Source organism: Neodiprion pinetum, chromosome 6 (assembly GCF_021155775.2).
Source record: "Neodiprion pinetum isolate iyNeoPine1 chromosome 6, iyNeoPine1.2, whole genome shotgun sequence".
NCBI classification, from domain to species: Eukaryota; Metazoa; Arthropoda; class Insecta; order Hymenoptera; family Diprionidae; genus Neodiprion; species Neodiprion pinetum.
The window spans coordinates 22,379,567-22,399,757 of record NC_060237.1 but is presented as its reverse complement, the minus strand read 5'-3'; the positions used below and the strand labels follow the sequence as shown (position 1 = coordinate 22,399,757).

The 20,191-nt window shown below is 45.5% G+C and overlaps 7 protein-coding genes across 8 annotated transcripts; all 7 read left to right on the top strand.

Moving 5' to 3' along the window:
- The first annotated feature begins 378 nt into the window (after positions 1 to 378).
- LOC124221990 (uncharacterized) lies at positions 379 to 2,319 on the top strand. Its single transcript, XM_046632496.2, has 4 exons — positions 379 to 531; positions 1,148 to 1,322; positions 1,408 to 1,570; positions 1,949 to 2,319. The coding sequence occupies exons 1-4, from the start codon at positions 379 to 381 to the stop codon at positions 2,100 to 2,102; spliced, it is 645 nt and encodes a 214-aa protein (XP_046488452.1). The 3' UTR covers positions 2,103 to 2,319.
- A 995-nt stretch (positions 2,320 to 3,314) lies between these two features.
- Positions 3,315 to 5,145, top strand: LOC124221982 (uncharacterized). The gene is made up of 3 exons (XM_046632486.2): positions 3,315 to 3,636; positions 3,878 to 4,173; positions 4,708 to 5,145. Exons 1-3 carry the CDS (start codon positions 3,460 to 3,462, stop codon positions 4,859 to 4,861), a joined length of 627 nt encoding a protein of 208 aa, XP_046488442.1. The 5' UTR covers positions 3,315 to 3,459; the 3' UTR covers positions 4,862 to 5,145.
- Positions 5,146 to 6,413: 1,268 nt separating this feature from the next.
- On the top strand, positions 6,414 to 8,334 carry LOC124221987 (uncharacterized). Of its 2 annotated transcripts, none has more exons than XM_046632492.1 (4): positions 6,414 to 6,578; positions 6,873 to 7,066; positions 7,560 to 7,676; positions 7,998 to 8,334. In XM_046632492.1, the coding sequence occupies exons 1-4, from the start codon at positions 6,486 to 6,488 to the stop codon at positions 8,170 to 8,172; spliced, it is 579 nt and encodes a 192-aa protein (XP_046488448.1). In that variant the 5' UTR covers positions 6,414 to 6,485; the 3' UTR covers positions 8,173 to 8,334. The 2 variants fall into 2 exon arrangements, with proteins under 2 accessions (XP_046488448.1, XP_046488449.1); XM_046632493.1 differs by having other exon boundaries at positions 6,498 to 6,797.
- Positions 8,335 to 8,938: 604 nt separating this feature from the next.
- Positions 8,939 to 11,076, top strand: LOC124221983 (uncharacterized). The gene is made up of 4 exons (XM_046632487.2): positions 8,939 to 9,223; positions 10,327 to 10,535; positions 10,703 to 10,810; positions 10,908 to 11,076. Exons 1-4 carry the CDS (start codon positions 9,083 to 9,085, stop codon positions 11,059 to 11,061), a joined length of 612 nt encoding a protein of 203 aa, XP_046488443.1. The 5' UTR covers positions 8,939 to 9,082; the 3' UTR covers positions 11,062 to 11,076.
- Positions 11,077 to 12,379: 1,303 nt separating this feature from the next.
- Positions 12,380 to 14,203, top strand: LOC124221989 (uncharacterized). Its single transcript, XM_046632495.2, has 4 exons — positions 12,380 to 12,486; positions 12,625 to 12,782; positions 13,793 to 13,900; positions 13,965 to 14,203. The coding sequence occupies exons 2-4, from the start codon at positions 12,631 to 12,633 to the stop codon at positions 14,071 to 14,073; spliced, it is 369 nt and encodes a 122-aa protein (XP_046488451.1). The 5' UTR covers positions 12,380 to 12,486; positions 12,625 to 12,630; the 3' UTR covers positions 14,074 to 14,203.
- Positions 14,204 to 14,851: 648 nt separating this feature from the next.
- On the top strand, positions 14,852 to 17,244 carry LOC124221204 (uncharacterized). The gene is made up of 5 exons (XM_069137055.1): positions 14,852 to 14,919; positions 14,987 to 15,151; positions 15,222 to 15,394; positions 16,008 to 16,124; positions 16,710 to 17,244. The coding sequence occupies exons 2-5, from the start codon at positions 14,987 to 14,989 to the stop codon at positions 16,837 to 16,839; spliced, it is 585 nt and encodes a 194-aa protein (XP_068993156.1). The 5' UTR covers positions 14,852 to 14,919; the 3' UTR covers positions 16,840 to 17,244.
- Positions 17,245 to 18,029: 785 nt separating this feature from the next.
- LOC124221255 (uncharacterized) lies at positions 18,030 to 19,602 on the top strand. Its single transcript, XM_046631055.2, has 4 exons — positions 18,030 to 18,299; positions 18,373 to 18,557; positions 19,024 to 19,140; positions 19,245 to 19,602. The coding sequence occupies exons 1-4, from the start codon at positions 18,114 to 18,116 to the stop codon at positions 19,354 to 19,356; spliced, it is 600 nt and encodes a 199-aa protein (XP_046487011.1). The 5' UTR covers positions 18,030 to 18,113; the 3' UTR covers positions 19,357 to 19,602.
- Positions 19,603 to 20,191: the final 589 nt, after the last annotated feature.

Genomic DNA, 20,191 nt, shown 5'->3' with positions numbered 1-20,191 from the left:
CACAAAATCGGCGTACTTTGCTCGGTTAAATCCTAGCTGTATAGCAAACGGTGAAACACGAGTCCGTTGTTAATATTTATCAAATTTTCTCATTTTCGTGATACTTGAAAACAGCAAAGAAAAAAAAAAAAAAAAAAAAAATTCCAATTACCGATGCCGGAGAGTCGAAGCTCCAGCTGTTTCCTCAGACAGATTGGAATAAAATTAACTCACACTCGCAACAGCACAGAGTGTTCGGATTTCGCTGCTCGGGTTAGCGATGATTAAAATGCACTAATTCAGTTACGAAGAGTACGTCGAGCTTCCGCAGGCTAATTGCTACGGCTCTGTTGCAGAGAAACAATTACCGGTGGATTGCATAAAGTCGACGGTCAGACGATGCGAAGGTATTTGCTTACGTATTTTGTACTGCTGACCAGTTCGCGGCAGATATTCCGTGAAATAGAATCGTCCGAGGGTGTCGAAGATAGGGAAAAACGGTATTTAGTCTACCCGAAGCCAGGGGTTGGTAACGCCCCGACAAAAGTGCAGGTAATTCTCTTGTTTCGAGCCATTTTACGATTAATAAAAGAGCCGTATAAGACCGTGGAGGTTTCGCAAGAAAGTTTTCACCCAGCTTTTCTCGAGTACCTTATCCTGTAGCCACCCTTAACCCCTTGAGTGATGGTAGTAAGTATTCTTACCACCTATTTTATTTTCATTTTTTGGATATTTAGAGAACTTTTCAACATATCTTCTTGCGGCGTTTTGCGATTTCTGATAGTATGCTGACAGTTTTTCAATACTCGAAAGTAATTATTGCGATACAATGTAAAATATTATTGTGAGAAACAAATGGATTGAACAAAATTGTGAAAATTGAAAGAATAATTCATTTCCGAGAAAGTTACTCCTTTACACATATACATGTTTTACATAAATTGTAGGTTATCGGGGTCGCTGATTACGAATCTCAAATCAGATTTTCAAAATTCACTACGCCGAATCCAGTCAGCTGTCTCTTGTTTCTTGTCCTCCATGCTGGATCCAAGATCTTGAATATGTGATATCTGATTTCAAATTCACAATCAACACAGCAGTCGGCAGATAAACGCACCCGGATATTCATAGTCACTCTAGTCAGGGTCAATCCTCATAAATCTTTCAGCTAATTCTCGGGCTTGGACTTCCCATGGAGGGTGGGCTGATAGTCGGGTACGTTGTGAAGAACAATTACAACCTGCCTTACAACGCTACGTCGTACTTGGACCCCCACGTGCGCTACGAGAGATCGATTTACGTCGAGGATTCGCTCAAACCCGATGCCGAGGCTAATCGAAAAGGTACCGATTTTCACAAGCTGTTCGATAATGATTTGGAAGCGCCCTAAAGTCGACTGCCAATTCGCTACAGAGAATCGTTTTGCAGGAAGTACGACACGTTGGGAAACTTACAGGATGCTGGAGTCGGCTTTTAATATTTTCGGAAGTGGAAAGTCCTGTTTGTTAAGAGCGATTTGCGAGGCGGCCGAGGGAGAGCCGTTCGGCGAGAACTACGGACTTTTTGGTGAACTTCTCCATCTTTTTCTCACGTAAGTCGAGTGTACCACATAAAACAGCTTCAAAGTTAACGGCATTATATCCGGCGCGCTGCGTAATAGGCCCGCTAAATATTGGCGGCTCAATTTCCACCCCTAAAGCACACAAAGTTGACCCAAAATATCGCTAAACGGTAATTGAGTCAGTGCCGTTTTGCTCTTCCGGGAGTAAACCGTGTCGCATTCGTCAGCTATTCGGTAATAAACTTGGCTTTTGAATAAATCTACCAGCCCGGATTACGACCAGTCCAGCTCATTCGTTTGATATCGCCTTTTGCCTCTCTGCTCATTCTTTGTAAAAGGTCAAGATACTCCGGTATTCGATTCGACGCCTTTAGTTGCTGCTTAATGACCGTGATTATTTTATTCCAGACCATCCTCGACTGCAGAAGAGTTCTTGGAGAGCACCGATCAAGAATATCTTGCGGCCGAGTCACTCGGACGAAGATCTTTGGAAAAATGCCGGATATTTTTTCCGGAATGCGAGATCAGTCCTCTTGAATATTTCACCGAGTCGGACGATTAATCCCTAGAGGTTATGACCCGCGATGTAGAAATGATTTACCATGCTTAATTTCATCACCTTATATTCAGTATCGTGATGCGATCACGGCGTTGAACTGCGTGGATTTAAGATCGACGTTTTGTTTCTGATGATCTAACGAGAACATTTTCTACCCAATTTCGGTTCGATCACGCTTAAAATATTCTAATCGTATATATAAAGACGAAACGACTGTAACTTACGGGTGAGAAATAAAATCCAGATCACCATTTGGCAGATCATTTACAGAGAGAGAGAAAAAGAAGGAATGAGACAGGGAGTAAAAGTGGGCTGTCAAGTTAATGTCGCTCGTTTATTCTTTTACGCTTTTAATAAGACAGGTACATAAAGGCAAGCTCCTGATAAAAGTTATATCGAGAATCAACGAAGAAGATATCTTGATAGGTTAATAAAATCGATCGTTCCACTTTCGATGCCGAAGCGATAATGGGAAGAGGAGTTTATCGTCATTGCCACGCACCTAATAAATTTCTGTAAATTCCTCTGCACGCCAATTTCCAGCGTGCGCGACCGAGTTTTGCCACGGCCATCGTCCCTGTTTCGAGGACCAATTGTTCGGGCCAAAGGTGACATGTCTAGTCTCCTTATCGTTAGGCTTCAACGCAGCGATTCGGGAAACGTGACAAATGAATTGTAGTGATCCTGGAGAGTCCGACTTTTGCCCGTAAGCGAAAGAAAGCAAAGAAAGAAAAAGAGAAAGAGAGAGAGAGAGAGGGAGAGAGAGAGAGAGAGAGAAAACGTCGGAGGATGGAGAGGAAGAATCAGGATGGTAAAAGATGCTGTATCTTCCGGGAGCAACGAATTTCAGGTCGTTACATCTGAGCGGTCTATTGTTTACTACGATACGACGTTATATAAATTGAGGAGATTAGGACTCTCCGCCTTCTCTTCCCTTGATGCGATTTGCGGCTGACGTTTTATTGACCGTCCAGTCTCTCCGCAGTGGCTCCGGAGTGACTCGACATCGAAACTAAAAAGAACATAACCGATTTTTTATTGCTCCATAGTTTGCAGCTGACTCAAACTTCAGGATCTTGAGCAGGGTTAACTCGAGTAACTGCGCCACCCGAGGACCGTTAGATCGAGTTTATCCGAACCAGAAAGGTGTTTTTCGAGCATTTGACACCTCGCCGAGGTGCTAATGGCGAGCCTTATTCCGGCGGTCCTTCCACACGGGCGCGGCTTAGTTAACGGTCGAAAAAAAATCTCTCACACCCGTTGTCTTCTTTAGTCTCCGTAACTGTCTCAACCCAGACTCTCGTCGCGAGTGAACAACTCTCTGACGTTTTATAACACGGTTAAAACGTAAACTGAGAACATGCGGTTCCCGCTCGCTTTCCTCGCGACGTTTTTCAACCTCGCGTTTGCCGGCTCATCCGCAGAGTATAACGAAAGCGCCGAAAATTTATCCTACAACGACACCGCGGACACAAACTACGATGTTTTGTCCCGCGAGAGGAGAACTCTGGTCTATCCAAGCTCCTCTGATATGCTGGTGAGTAATGGACCAAGTCTCTGATATTTCGCAAAGCATGCCGGACTGCAAGAGTTCGCACCCTTGTGTCTGGTCGAAGATCGGACGCGAGGTTATTCCGCGATCACGATGACATCCTGGCACTTGTCGTTATTGATCGGCGCAGGTTGGACAGAAGCGTCGGACAAAAAGGATCTTCGTCCTTAATTCTTACCGCCAATGTTCGCGTTGCAGCTCAATACGACCCGTTTCGTTTTCACAGCTCATTTTCGGTCTCGGTACTCCGCTGCAGCTACAGCAGGAGAGCGTGATCGTTGGCGCCTTCACGAAGATGCTCTACGCGCTTCCGGACAATTCGACCTACTACACGGAGCCCGGAGTCTACTACGCGAGGTCGACCAAGAGCCGGTGGAGCATATACAAGATCTTGGAAACGGCCTCCGAGGTTTTCGGTTACGGTGGCAAAGGGTGTATCCTGAGGTCGATCTGCGAGGCAGCCAACGTCCCTTTCAACGCGAACCACGGACTCTTCGGCGAGCTCGTTCACGCCTTCCTCACGTAAGAATTACGCCGTCGTAGGTATCAGAGAACGTAGAGTTAACGCGAGAGCGTGTAAAGCTAGTTTTGTTTCCCCTTTTCGCGAGAATATAAATGAGGTAAACCTCGCGCCGAGTCTCGAGTCCGGGAAGATTTTTTCACGGCAAAAGTTTAGCGTCCTCGCGATGCTTCCATCGAGCCAGATGATCGGTAGGAAGGGACTCGAGCCGCGGAAAACCCGCTAGACCATGAAGAGCCGGAGGAGACCGTCTTCTATTTTCTTTCCACGGAGACCTTTTTGTGCCCCGCTAAAATGTGCAAATCGTTATTTAGTTTGACTCGCATCGTCGACGAAACGGCGCCGCCTGTGCTTTCAGAGGCTGCTTCTTAGAGTGTGTTATAGGCCGGATCAAGAATCTTTCCAAACTATTCATCGTTATTTATTCTCGTATGAACTTTACTTTTCTTTTCATTATGTCCACGCTTCGCAATCGTCGCCGTGAAAAATACACACTGGTCGTTTAAATTGATCGTGTCAATTGATTTTTAACGCAGGCCTTCGAGCACCAAGGAGGAACTGGACGAATACGACGATCGAGATTATCACGCCGCTGAACTCCAAGGTCATAAGGACGGAGATCACTGCTCGGAGCTTTACCCCGAATGCAAGGAAAGCATTCTCGACATATTCACAACGATCTATCATTGATTACGTTCCGATCTTCTTCGTCTCACGAACGTTTCCTACTCTTTTACGTGGGAAACGTGAAGCCGATGCCCTTCTTGTCGGGGATTATCAAGATTCGGAACGAAGCAGGCAGCGCTCAGGATCCAATAAACATACGCGAATCAACACCCGACCGAAAAAGTGTTTCAAATATCGCAGAGACACCGTTGGACGCGAGTGACAAGCGTGACGCGTGATGATTTTCAAAATAGTTTTGTTGCATCTAGTTCGACTGTGAATGCGAAATAAATGAACAAATCGAAAGAAAAAAAATATGCTGTACACTCGCTGATTATGATTGAAGATTTGAGTCGCAGGTGGCATCCGTACCTTCGATTACAGAATCCCGCAAGTTCCCGTTCTGCGATTTATGCGCGCTGTATAAGCATCGAAGAGACAAATGAATGGTTATGACCAGGTTAGGGTGGAGTGATTCGAACGATCTCATAAGCCGCAGAATGTTCGGAACTTTGACCGTTCCTGAGAAGACGTTTCGGCGGCCATTTGCCATTCGGCCGGAGTTCTTTGCCGACTTCTGGGTTAATATTGCAAACCTGAACGTTGCAGTGACTTCTGTGCGAGGAATTGAAGTCGCTGGTAAATATCCCAGCCCTGATCGATCCATGCCACGAAATGTTTTCCAACTTTCATACGAGTTTTTAATATAGATTTACATATTTATGCCCTCATGCGAATCGACGAAGACGGGTACTCATCACCACGTCGAGCGGAATAAAGTGCATCTTTCGTAAACGGGGGAAAGGAGAAACTGAGCGGAATAAATGGGAGAGAAAAATCGGAGGTAAAACACGGGAGAAACTGGATGTGCACACAGCCACCGGGCTCGGTGCAATGTCAATATGTATATCTGACCGCCGAGTCGGGTGTAACGATCTGTTTGAGAAACATCTTCTGGGAAAAGTGTTATACTTCTAGTTTCCAGTATGCGCCTGCTATGCACGTACGCCTAATAATTTACGGTTCTCAACGGTAAAAGATCGAAGTTCTTTGCGAAAGGAAACGTTCCGCTTATTTTCTTCAAGATCTTTCGAATATTCGTACAAATGAATTTTCGATACGAGCATTGTACGAGTATAAGTTTGAATTATAATTATTTTCGAGCTTTCGGAGACGAACGAAAAGTCATTCGTATTATACGTTGCAATACAGGTGAGACTTTTCAACGCAGTTTCTTTAACTCTCGTTTTAACACTTGCCGAGGTGTCGGCCGGCGGTAGATATAATTAATGCGGATCCAACGAGCCGTGTAGCGAAATCATTTCTCTCCTCGGATGTGAAACTGCTGCAGTTTGAACGTGGAGCGCAATTAACGTTTCGCTTCAACGTGCGTTGCATTTTGAATGGAAAAAAACCTTCGGTACAGCTGCGCCCACCTGTGCAAGAGCTATCCGCGTGACGTATTAAACGAATGTGTACTTTTAGCGCCTTTGTAAAATAACGATGTGGCGATGACGGCGTCGAGAAGCGTCAGGAGCGTCGAACGAGTCTCAGCCAACGAGCGTCGAGCTTCAATTACTTGGGTAAATACAAGAATCGCCCGAAGTGCTGTTGGTTATGGCTCAAACGACGGTGCTACTTCGTAACGATGTTTCGCGTGGATCTTTTACTAATTTTCTCCACTCTTTCCCTGGTCAGGGGCTTGTCAGTTTTATTGTATCCCCAAGGCACAGTGTTTCAGGTTTGTATTTCTCAGACATCTCTTTCGTCGCTTCGGTATCTTCCTCGCCAGCCATTTTTACTTTGCCAACTCGACTACCCATCTCCTCTGATTTCCTGCTGCGAGAAATCCCAAGAAACGAATAAAATCCCGAGGGTGGCGTGCCTCAAATCGCTTGTCGACTTTTTCCACTAACGTAGTTCGGGATATCCCAATTCATGATTGAAAATGAAACACCCTGTAAGTACGAATATCAGGACGAAGCGCCGCTCCTTTGAATTTTTCAAAACCCCTGCACTACAATTCATTTTTCAGATCACGTTCGGGCTCTCGACTCCTGTAGAACTGAACTTGCGGAACAGAGCTATGGTCTACTCGGTTGGCTTTCAACTTCAGTTCACATTGCCATATAATTTGACGCAATTCGAGCCAACCATAGTTCCCGCAAGATCCACCAGAGATTTGACGTTGGAGGACACTTACGCGAGCATCGAGAACTTGCTTGACGAGTAAGAGATTGAGGGTTACCAAACATTCGTCTAGCGAGCGGGTAAACTTTACGTTCAGAAAAAAAACCATCAAATTTAATTCCAACACCGCAGTCGGTAATGTTCTGTACCTTATACACGCCCGAAATACTCAGCATGTGGCCCACGAAATAATGCACCGAAACAATCTAAACTTTGTGCAGTTTCTACGTATGCGCGTACGAATATACAGGCTCCACCAACACCGCGTAAAGTTATTCGAGAACTGGATAGTTTCAGCCGCGTATGAACGTAAATAATTTAACGGTTAAAATTTGGTAAACTTATAAGACAAGTTCGAATCGGTTCTCAGTTTTGTACAAGCATGCGAGTCTCCATGATTTGCGATGAAATTTCATCGAGTTTGTACGTAATGTATAATAATACGCGTATACCCGAGTAGCTTCAAAGCGGCGAAGTGGAAGGGAGACTTAATTACCGCACGGCGAAGGAATGAAAATTGATTAATTTACAGGAATGGCTGGAACGATGGACGAGAATGTCTCCTGAGAAGTATCTGCGAACTGGCCGAGAGTCCGCTCGAAAGAGACGGGCAGGACTTCGTCGAAGAAGTCGTCCACTTGCTTCTAACGTAAGTTAATTAGTTTTGTCGAGACCAGCTGTTCGGCAAAGGCTAATGAACGAAACGATCCTCAATGAACGCGATGGAAACGTGGGTAAAAGTCGCTATAGATCTCCACCCCCTTCGGCGCTAATGCATTGCCGTTCTAACGTCCGGGGTAATTGTTCGAAGTGCTAGTGTCGCGCCTGAAAAATCAAATTTTTACGATCGTCGTAACGGCGGCAAGTTTCTATCGGGGAATTCCAAGCTAAAATCGAAATCCTTCGACTCCCAGTCCCTTTTCCGCCGCTGTAATAACGTCAGCCAGCAGTAAAAACTTGACGATTCCAGACCGTCGGAGGATCTGCCGGAGGCCTTTGATTTCAATCACCGTAGCGTTCACGAGATGTACCACGAGGCGGAGAGGATAGGCAAGGAAGGCGGGGACTGCATCTCGGCTTATCCTGATTGCATCAAATCGCCGTTGGATTCCTTTACGGAAGTTTTACGAGCGAATCTGCAGTAAGAATCTAGTTACATAGGATTGAAATTATTTACGACGTAGAGACGCGAAGAAGTCTCAATGCGTTGGTTTAATTGCACCTGTAATTTCATACAATCTTCAAAATGTCACGAGTTTATTTCGACGTACATTATACGCAAACTGTAATCGACGTTAAACGACGCGTCAAATAAAGTATAAGTTTCTATAGATAATCGAAAAGAAAGATTTTCTTTTTTTTCATCAATTTATTACCGCGTATCCCATGCACGAGGCAACCGGCGCCGTATCTTATAATGCCGGGGAATAAAGACGGGGAAATAAATTGGCCAACAAGTTTCCCTTGGCTTACGGGAGATGGGCGCGAGGGGAGATTATATCAAAGAAGAGATCCGGCATCTACATTCGCGAAGGTCACCAAAGGTCACGATATCTTTAAATCGGCGGGGGCCTTTTTTTAACCGGAAATTCGAGCCAAGCAAGGGTGGCGGATATACTTTATTCGGCAGCGAATGAATGCAATACCCGAATCAGAGTGATAAGCAGCGTGATCCGTTTTGCCTGAAAGCATTTGACGCGAGTTGTCACGTTTCATAAAGTTGAAACAGGTCTTATGATAATTGATTACCGGTACGCTTGTTTCGATTTCACATCGTGTTCCGTTCCTTCGAGCAGTGACGTCATACGTTGTAATTTCAAGTGTAAGCAATTTTGAACAAATACCCTTCCCGGCTTGTCTTGACTCTGGTGGACGTTCACAAAACTCGTTCGAAGCAAGCAACGTTTCCGACAACGGATAACTGGCAGCGAAGTAGTCACTTCGTATTATTTCCTCCAAGCTCCTACGGTGTTTTCTTAAATCCTCTTTGAACTTTACCGAAGAAAGTGTGCCGAAGTTTTTGGCGAAGCTCGTGTGCAACTCAAGGATACGATAATGATGAAAATCAGTGATGCGCTACTGGCTCTAACCATACTTTCAGCCGCGGCTCTGGCGGATCGTGACGACAGCGATAGAAGAGACAAGAGACAAATCTACTCACCGATTTTGGTCGAGCCTTATGGAGGAACGTTTAAGGTAATGAAATAAAAAATTGCATCATTAAACGTGATGTGTGAGGATAAGAAAAATCACTAGTATGCACTAAATCCGTTGCACGACTTAACGTCAAAGAAATTAACGAGCCGAGTGCTATTTGCATGTCATCACCAACGACACGTGGGTGTAAAGTCTTCGCGTGATCAATAAATTAGCGCCTCACGGTTGTTGGGTAAATAATTGATACGTGAACTCGATGCCGCGTGATGGTTCGTCATTGAAAGTTAATGAGCGGATTTGCCCTTTATACTCAGCAAGCTGGTTACAACGTGAAATTAAATTTCAATAGCTGCGGAGGTGTAGATTGTGAAATTTTAATGAGTTTTATGTTCGAAGTTAAGAGACCTCGTACATGTGGCTTTGGGTAAGAGAAATGTTTGTTATCAGTTCCGATTCTTGGAAAAAGTATTCCGAAGAAAAGTTGTCCACAGGGGTGAATGACATAGGAAAAAAGTTGTGCATTCGAGAAACCGAGGAAAACCATTTCATCGCGACTTCCACAATATTTTCTCCATGAAAACTATATCCATCGACAGATTCGAATCGAGGGTGGTCTTGGAGGAAACCCTACACGGGGGTGAATAACTTGTAAAAAAAACTGTAAACTTTTACGGCGAAGTAATATTGCTGCGGGCCAACAAAAAGCATACGATATCTATTCAAAAAGTTGAAGCACACAGAAAGAGAAATTCTACGCGGGTTTGATGGCACTGGTTTCGAATATCATACCCACCGAGCTGGGCAACGGTAAGCTCGGGAAAAGCTCGCCGGTAATTTTTCCTCCTTCTTCTATCCCTCCGCACCGTCGCTTTATCGCCAAGTATTTTTGCCCCGTGAAATATGATTCGACAAAATGATTTTACGCGCGTTACTCATCTGAAAAAAATAAGCCACTCACGGTGTTTTACTGACTCCCCGTTCCGATGCGATGCAAGCTTCCGGGGCGCCCCAAGGTTTTATCGTCGCTTTCACCCCGCGTCGCATCGCGTGCATTTCCTCACAGCGAGAGAACGAGCGAGGCGTTAAAGGTACGAAAAAAGCTCCCTTCAGCAGAATAACCGAATTTTCCGCATTACTTCCAGCTCATCATTGGTGTAGGTATACCCATCGCCATACCCGGTCGTACTCTGGTCTACGGTCAAAACATGCAGTTCCAGTACCCTCTTCCGACCAACGCCACCTTCTTCACGAATTTGTTCTCGCCATCGAGCACAACTCGCCGTCGCCGTCGCAGCTCTTCGCATTACGAGAGGGAAATCGCCTACAGTATGTTGGAACAACAGTTTGACAGGTTCCTATCCGGCAATAATCTCAACTCTGCACGAAGCTTTGCCGACACTCGAATCGCTCATTTTCTATCACTTTGCGTATCTTCGTTTTGCTGTACGAATATCACGCCAATATTCACTTACTCAGAGCTGTTTTTCAACTCGTATTACCGAAGTCTCTGCGTTGCAGGAGCGGTGCCAACGGCAAGGAGTGCATAATGCGGGGCATTTGCGAGGCTGCAGAGACTCCGCTTCACGAAGAAGGTCTGGTTGGAGAGCTTCTTCATCTGCTATTGACGTACGTAGACAGCATTGTTAATCGTACCCTGACCCTGGCACAAATATTGTGGAACTGGGGAGAGGCTGGTTTTGTTACAATTACTTCACCATTTCAGGCCCGATTACGGCGGTAATACTTCCGTTGACGAAGATTACGTTAATGCGAAGAAGGCCGGAATACGAGGAGAGGATTGCGCGGCATTGTTTCCGGGCTGTCCGTACGGTCACGGGATACTGGACCACGTGTCAATTACAAAATATGTCAACTAGGTTAATAATAATAAGATCAGCACGAATAAATCTCGGCTTTGATTGTCGAGCGTAATTGATAACATCCAAGGACCCCCGTAAGGCTCGACTACCACCGTCCACCTCTGTCTAGCCATCTTCCGGTCATTCTCTCCGAGCGTCCACAAGTGTGTCGAGACAACACAGTTGAAAAGTTTTGCCGAATTTCTAGGTCGTCGAGGAGAATGAGAGGAAAAGTTTCGCGGTGACCGTAACGACCTATGGTATACTCTTTAACGGGGAGAGAAAACTCCTTGAAAACATGTGCGGCCAACTTTGATGACCTTACGATGGTTACGCGAAAACTTGGTCCTAACGCAGCGAGCCAAGTACCTACCGGCCATGAGTACCATATCAAGATGGTCTCGTATTGACACTAGACGTGGTCTACCAAGTACCACGCTAAATCAAACGAATTAGCTCTTGCTAACAATAATTTGGGGAAACACTGAGCATGCGATCTCGCTGAGTCGTCTCACGTGAGAGTTTGTTCACTGATTGGGAGGTGTGAAGGTATGTTATTCGAGGGCTTGCAAGTCATTCTCAGTTGAATACTCGATCAGAAATCACTGATACAAAGCTTCGAATCGTTTTCACTTTCACCACCCGTCTGATCGACCATAGGATAAAGATGAATCGGTGGTAACCAGCTGCGCGTTACCTTTCAATCTTGACGAATTTCACGTTTGTCAGAGGGAGTTTTGCACTTACAGCGAAGGTAAGTGCATCCGCAAATACTATTACATGCATTTGGTTACTTTCGTCGGACTTGACACGCGCAGGGCTTAATGGTCAGAGCTTGAGGCGCTAATGGATGGAGATGACGCGACGGATTCCTCCGCGTTGTTTGGTCTTTCATTCGTATTATGCATAGAACGTTGCAGGGTCACCAAACTGCGGGAGGTAAGACGACGCAGTGTCCGCGGAGTGTCGCATCGAGAAGAAGAGTCGAAACGCGAGACGGGACGGAATAAACTGCAATCATTCCGGGCCGGTGTGTCGGATAGATTTGTGCAAAATTGCTCCGCTTAGTGGGGACTCCAATTAAATTAACCATCCAGTGTGTATCTCGCGGAATCAACGTTTATTGCTCCCAGGCGGTAATTGGTGCACCGGAGGCCGCGGTATAAACCCAAGACAAATCAGGCTCTCCGGAAACTGTCTCAGAAAGTCAAAACTAATTTAACTAATTCTCCTTCTGCGTCCACGTGCTGGAGGTTTCACGTACACGTGCACACACGCGTCATGGTATACTTTGGATAGCGGAGAAGTAGGCGAGTCAGTCGGTGAGTAATGAAGCTCGTAGTCTGGACGGTTCTGCTTCTGTCGATCCTCGCGGTTGTTACGGCAACCGGCAGGTCAAGAGCCAAACGAGTGGTGGGGATCCGAAAAGGCTCGACATTCTTCGTGAGTATTAACTTGTCTAATCGAGCAGCCTAATTCGAGGAACGGTTAAAGCGTGCCGAAAATATTGATTGATCGACGGAAACGGTACACACTTTGCATGTTTGTTTTTTTTCTCTCTCTCTTTCGCTAACGTCATAGCTCAGGATGAACTTTAAGGATGTAATACTGAAGTCTACGACGATCTTCGCACATGTGGCTGGATTTAAAGTAACGTGGCCAGTTCCGGCCGGCGATGAAAACCCGAAGAGAAGATCGATCAGAGCGCTGCACGACGATTTAGAATTTCTGTTCAACAGGTAATTCGATCAGTTGTTGAAAAAATCGGGCAGGAAGCGAGACCGGGTTTTACTTTTTCCACACGTCGGTGGGACATCCTCGTCACCGCGAAACAAGGGGATCGTTTGGGCGGATTTTTTTCCTCTTCACAGATTCGTTCTCTCTTTTATTACCCCGACGGACGAATGATATTTGAATATCCGGGAACGAGAGGATTTCCCCGAATCATGGAAAAAGTTTTCACCGGTCGCGCTGTTCTTCTTTTCAATATTTTTAGTGCCACGGGGGCTCGCGGCTGGCTGGTGAGTCGGACTAAAGAGAGAATTGTTTGTTTGTTTTCCCCATTGTTCTTCGCTCCGCTGTTAGTATATAATATCCAAGCAACGCGCTCTGCCTGCACGGGAGAAAAGTCGGGCCAGCCATGGAATAACAAAACTCTCTACGATTGAAAAGAAAAGCTTCAGGGCTGGGCTGCGCTGTTCGTGATCGAGAATTCTGATCGTTAATAATATAGTGAAAACTTTACCAAAATCAATCGGTCGTCGTGAAACACACTTGAAACTCCTGTTCACGTTTACTCTTGCGTTCCGTTAGCTTCGAATATCACGTGAAACACTTGTAATACAAATTAAAGGATTACATGTATTTAGATTTCAATGAGACTTGATCGTGATCAAAATAACAATAAATATATGAAACGAGTTGATATGGCGGCGGTAGATCCATGTGATTGTTTCTTAACGTAAAGTTCTCATTGACAGATTGTTACACGAGTGTAGATTGAAATTTGTTGAGAATAACTCACGGTGTGAGGGCGTGGACATCTGACATGTATTTCACGTTGAACGAAAGGCAAAGTCGGGGGGGAGGGTAGAAAAAAGGCAGGATGAGGGTAAAAAATTTGTAGGGTGCGGAAATGGTGGGGAAAAAATGCAGCTAGGTACTTGAATCGTCGGACACAAAAAATACGCGAAGAAAACTGAAGGACTTGGCGAAAGTTATTCTTTCAATTTCTTTCAATTCTTTTTAGACACGGTTTTGACGGTAAATCCTGTCTCTTGAATAACATTTGCCAAGCAACGGATTACGTCAGTCAGAAGAGCGGAGTCATGGCGAAGATCGTCAGACTCTTTCTGAGGTTAGTCAGCGTTATCGCAAAACAAGCCCGACCTGCGAAGCATGATACTCTGAAATTATTCCAGGTATACGAGTGAGGGCAATTATACATCGACACGAGATGCGCTGAGCTGCGACGACTACAGAAGTATTTGTCCATTGGATTTCAGTGGGATTGATGCGTACTTGGAATGAACAGAAAGATATCCACGCGAATCGTTTCATTATATGTATTATTTTCACAAATTCTGTAAGAAAAGTTGTTTTTTTATCACACGGCCGTTTTTCGTACGGTAACTCTCATCTAATATGTTTCAAACCTGGAGTGGCAATTAAATGTAAATATTCACGTGCATATGTAGAAATAAAGCGATTCTAAACTAGAGAGAAATGAGTTTACTACGGAAAATTGAGCATTCATTGGCGTCACGAGATTTTTGAAAATATTGCTGTTCGACATTTGGAGTAAAAATCAGTGATATTTTTGATCGGTTATCAGAGGGGCGAAGGGGCGAGGAATTTCAGTGTATTCGACGTTGGCGGCAAGGCTGTTACTTGGATCGCAATTATACGTACATTAACGAGTCTTGCTTGAAAACGGGATAAAATGAAGAGTCGAATCATTAATTCATCTCATCTTCAATAAACGTCGTGTTGAACAAGGACCATCCGTCAGTTCACACGTCGGTTGAATCCCTCGGTTTTGATAAATTGCTGCTTAGTTTCGCACCATATAAAACAACTATTAGTGCGGTCGTGGCGTCAGGGAGCTGACCGCGTTGTTGAATCAACGAATTACCAACTAAACGTAAAAATGTAGGCGAGTGGAACAACCGTTGGATCCTATCGTTTTGCCCAGTAGCATGAGGCCTAGGCACCAAACGTCGACGAATATCAATACTATTCACACGCGTCGAATACCGTGTTCGCGTATTACGACGGCATTCGGGATCATTCGAGAGACGTGAAAAACCCGAAGGTAACGACTACGTTTCACAAGAGTATACAGTCATTGATTTAGAAGAAATTAATATCAAACAAGTAAGAATAACAGCCGCGAGTACCCGACATATTGACAACTGCAAAAACAGACGTTCGTTCGTTCCAGATGGGCAGACAGCTACTGAACAACTTACTCTTCGCCGTGACTTGCCTGAACTTCGTGTTCGCAAACTCGACGGAATTCAGTCAAAACCTCGAAGTTCCGGACACTGGGAGAATCCTTTCTAGGCGAAAGAGATACCTGATATTTCCACAGGGCAGCAACATTCAGGTGAAAAAAATCACGCCCATGAACACGTCGAGTCCGGTCGTACCCCCTTAACTCATAACTCCTTTCGCAGCTGGTCTACTGTCTGACTATCGAGGCCTATGGAAGGCCCGACGACTTGGTCCTGGGTCTGACAGCTGCCATGGCCTGGGAGCTGCCATCCTCGGTGGACGAGAAGGTGGTGGATCTGCTGCACCGAAGGAGCCGCAGTGTCGTCTACCCGAAGATAGAAGCATTGCTGCAATCGTGAGTACAGTATGAACATCGTCGAATTACTAGCCGGATTCTTGTTGCTGCACCTAAGACGAACCTGCTCGAGTACCGAAATTGAAGGTATCAGGCCGTTGGTCCGACGGCGGTGCAGGAATGTTAGCGTGAAAAATGTAGTCCGCTTCAAAGCTCCTGGGACTAGCAGAAGTTATTATTCATACAGCTGCGCGGTGCCTTGCTCAGCTCCGATGACAAATGCAGGTCACATTTTGATGCTAGTCTCGGGACGTTGCGGAAGCCCGAAAGTTAATAATAGTGGTTACAGCCGGGCACCGTTTTGTCTTATCTCCGTATTTCGCCGCCAAAGCTGGGAAATTGTTTCTAAGTGAATTAAACCCGTCTCACTGGGTTAGCTATCCGGTGGAAATTTTCGTCCGGTACTCAGTTTGAGTGACCAAAAATTATTAAATTCGCGTTCGTCCTGCGGTACGTACAGAGGTAATATTGTAGTTACAGGTGCGTTCCGCAAGTCTAGTGTGTACGTTTCTTCACTCGCGGGGTGATTAATTAACCTTTCCATCGTCTCGGGAGCCCGGAACTCACCTTACTTCTCGTTAATTCTTGACTCTGATAAAAGCTCCGTTTACAGGACCGGTCTAGACGGCCGTGCCTGCGTTCTAAAGGCACTCTGCGAGGCCGGAAAGAGGAAGAAATCAAACGTCGGCCAGGGGACCTTCGTACAAGAAGTACTGCACGCCGCTTTCAGGTGAGTACCGTACCGCCTCCGGGATTTTCAAGTCTTTAAATCGAAGCACGTATCAGGAAAAGAACCTCAAAATCATCAATCTTACAAGTATCTTCACTGCGGTGAAAAATGGGTAGGAATGTATAAATCCGCCGAATGACTACAAACTCTCTCAAGATACGGATCGTCTTTCTTCTTCTTCTTCAGATACCCTTTCCCCGTTTTTTTCCACCCAACCCTTCGCCCTTTTTCAAACTTCCCTTATCCTAAGACGTGGCACATAACCACACGGCTATACGGACTTTGTTTACCCCTCCTGTAGCGACCGGGTATAAGGTTATACCTTTATGCTACACGAGGATAGTATTATTATTCATTGTTATTTGTTGAGCTGACTTGTTGTTTTTATTGCCGTTCCATTTCGGGATAAAACATGTCCTGCAAATATTTGTCCGAACGCGAGGTTAGCCGAAAATCTTTTCGCTTACAATTAGACGCTTCGATAATCCTTTGACCTGCTTTCGAAACTGATTTAAATCGACTAGATAAGACATTGGGAAGTTTTGAAGAATCAGTCGTACGATCCACCCCCATTTCTGTCAACAGCTTGCCGAAAGACGGATCGAAATTTGACTCGGTGGAACACCAGATTTATGACTACGCTCACTCGACTCAAGGAGATTGCGAGACGCTGTATCCAACGTGCGAACATTCCATATACAACGTTGAATTTTGAACCCCAAATTTAATCGGTGACGGCCTGCTGACAGACGAATTACGGAGTTCGTGCGATGGATCTATATTATAATGAAGAACTTGCCGCAAACTTTATCGAACTAATCACGATGCAGATAATCAGACTGATTTCAATTCGTTAATATTGCCGGCAACTTGTTCATTAGCTACGTCCTGCGCAATACGATTGTGTATAACATGCGCAATGTTCGTTCAAGATGAGAAATTCCACGAGTCAGACAAATCTATAGATATATGTATATATATATATGTATACGTATCGACCCTAGTCGGATCGAGATATCCCGAGGCTTTTAGAAATATTAAATGAATTTTATTTCAGCTCGTAAATCGTGAATTCACGTATAACTAATGTATAAGAAGTGGAAGTAATAAAATAATTTTATTAGACAGTTTCCTGAATTTCATTATCCATTATTCAATAGTCTCCTCCAACAGTAATTGGACCGTATCTTCCTTCCTGTTTCGTATTTTGATGTGGCGGTGAAGGCAGTCGACTGATAAAATAGTAATCACCTTTCGCGATGACTACCCAGTTTATTGGTCAAATTACCGTTGCCTTCTTACGTATAAGCTTTCGGTTGTCAGGCGATGCTGAAGCTTGCGGAAAAAATTTGGCACTGCGGTTGGTCGTGGTTGAAATTTGTTGAACCAATAGGCAGAAGTTCAATTAAAATTATTGAATAAAAAGAATTGACAAACCGGCCATTGTCCAATCCAATTGTTGTATCAAGAAGCATCAAACCACAGAATTAATTCAAACACAACGCGTTGTTTTCGGAGTAGCTTTCCCGAGTGGTTATATGTATATTCAGCGTGAGGAAACGTTTGGTTTCATTTCAATTGTTCGATGCGGGGTGGGTGTGAGTTTTTAAGTCAACAAATCTCGCCGATTTATCAAATTACTTCATTGTTGATGGTTCCGCGTTCGAATTCAGGGTTTCACAGAGTGAAATTCCCCCGTGCTGTAGCGCTGTTTTCCGATTCACCTCAAACACGAGCCTAATTTTCACGAGAATCGATTCGCCAGTTTGGTTTATTGTGAGAGTTGATTAACAGGGTAACGCCAACATGGCCGAGGTTGCGGTACCGTTGTAACTGTCTCACTTACCGCGTCCAGCCGTCTGTCTATCCTCTAGTAACCTCGCTCTCTCGGGCAAACGAAGCTGCCCAAAACAAGTGCGGTGTTGTGCTGATTCGAGGGTGTCGCGAGATCGTTAAATAAGAATAAACATATTGATAAAAGAAAGAAAAATGTCGCGCGTTAAATGTCCCGGCTCTTCACTAATACTGCTCGTCGTATTCGCCGAACTTTCCGTCGCGGCTTACACCAGCGTATCCTTCGTCAACGGTACCGATCAACCGCGTCCAAAACGAGAGGTGGACAAACTCGGCGAACCGTTTCGATACCTCATTTTTCCAGAAGGCAGCAACGTTCAGGTACGTCGATTGCCGAACTCACCGCGAGCTTCCGTGAGCCAATTTTCTATAATCCGCCGTTTTTGTCTCACAGCTAATCTACTGCATGACTATCGGTACCTACGCAAAGCCTCAAGGAATATTCACCATGGGCGTGACTGCCGGTCTGGCTTGGCAATTGCCTCACAGGAACTCTGGGGTCCATCGAAAGCCAGCCGAGGTCTATCACCGCAGGAGTCGACGAGAACTCTATCCCAAGATAGAGATGCTGCTCAAGGCGTGAGTGCGATAACATTACTATTCAATTCGCGATTTCGAATGATAAACAGAAGTCGAAAGCCCCGCCATACTTTTCCTTGACCGTAAGTTTCATCCCCCATCAGTTCACTCGCACGTCCCTTCTCATGGCAGACACGCGGATCGAAAACAAATGCTCGGAAACCTTGGAAGTCAAGGCACACTTACGAGACGAGCGAATACCCGCTTCCGATGGGCACTTCAAGTCTCTCTCTCTCGAGTTCTCATCCGCCGAGAATATTGGCCGAGAAAAAAAGAGCTCGGTGGTGGCTGGCCGTAGTTTTGTATTTATAATATCGGTCGAACCGCACCGCGCCGTAAGACGGGTGGCTCCAAACACAGCCGGTGCTCTTGCGACACCTCGGCAAGTGTTCTTGAAGCGTAGGGAGCGCCCCTTCTTGTAGTTCCAGCGAGCTTTTGAAAGCTCTGAAAATCTGTCTCTTTACAGCCAAGGAAAGGACGGCAGAGCCTGCGTACTTAAGGCGCTCTGCACAGCTGGCCGACGAAATGCGACTGACGTTGGAAAAGGGAGCTTCATGAGGGAGATGATGCACTCGATATTCACGTAAGTCGCTCTGCTCTTTTGCTCCCTGTCTTTTCGACCCTCCGCGCCGTTTTCTTTGACCGTGTTCTCCCAGATCGCGACCCAAAGTCCACTTATTCCTCTAGATTACCGGGAGGATCGTTCCACGAGGATCCCATGACTCGGTACGAAAGAGCCCACTTACAATCAGACGAGGACTGCGACCAGCTGTATCCCACTTGTCTCGAGAACATATGAGAAGAGATTTTCTACCTGCCCAGCTCCTCCTCACATGCCGCAACGCCCCGACGGATCGCCCCTCGAATTTACCGACAAATTGAACGTGTTTTCTTACAAGAAAAACTTGCCTCGAAGCTCGAGGATCGAGTACTTCGCGACAAATGTAGCAATGCCAACGACGGATTCCCACTGTGCTCAATTAACGCTGTTTCAGGAGAAAGAAATAAAACATGTGAAAAATTTCTGGTCATTGGTGATCCGAAGTGGGCCTTGGAAATAAAGTTCTTTCGGAGCATAATGGCGTCACTCTGTCTAGCTGCACCTATCATCTTCGTATTTGTGAAATTGATCGAATTCACCTGGATCACTTAACTCTTGCGAAACTATGCTAGCTGTTGCGCGTGATGTCAAGTGTGACTAGATCCCCTCTCCCGGTACTGATGTTCTTATTCGAGCAAAGTCCGCCTCGTGTGAGGCGGGCAGGGCTGTATTAATCATAATTAACCATAATTAGCTACCCTTGCAGCCGAGCCGTGCGTCTCCCGAGAGTTGAGGACTAGTGTGGCAGGTACCTTAGAGCTGGGACACGGTACGTCGACGTGGTGAGAAATCTTCTTAATTTGCAACGGAGCTCTGTTGTAAATCGGTGTGTTGTTAGTACGCCACGCTGAGAAAATTAACGTCCTCGTGGCGGCTGGTTTTCGGGAGCTATACGTTATTTTCATAGCGCGAAACGACGCGCTCTGTTTAATTTTTCACTGCCAAGGTGGGCTTTTTATCCGGTGCCTACGCGGACGCTACAAGCCACTCGATCTGAAACAAGTGCTGGTTCGGGTAATGCCGAGGGCTTGCC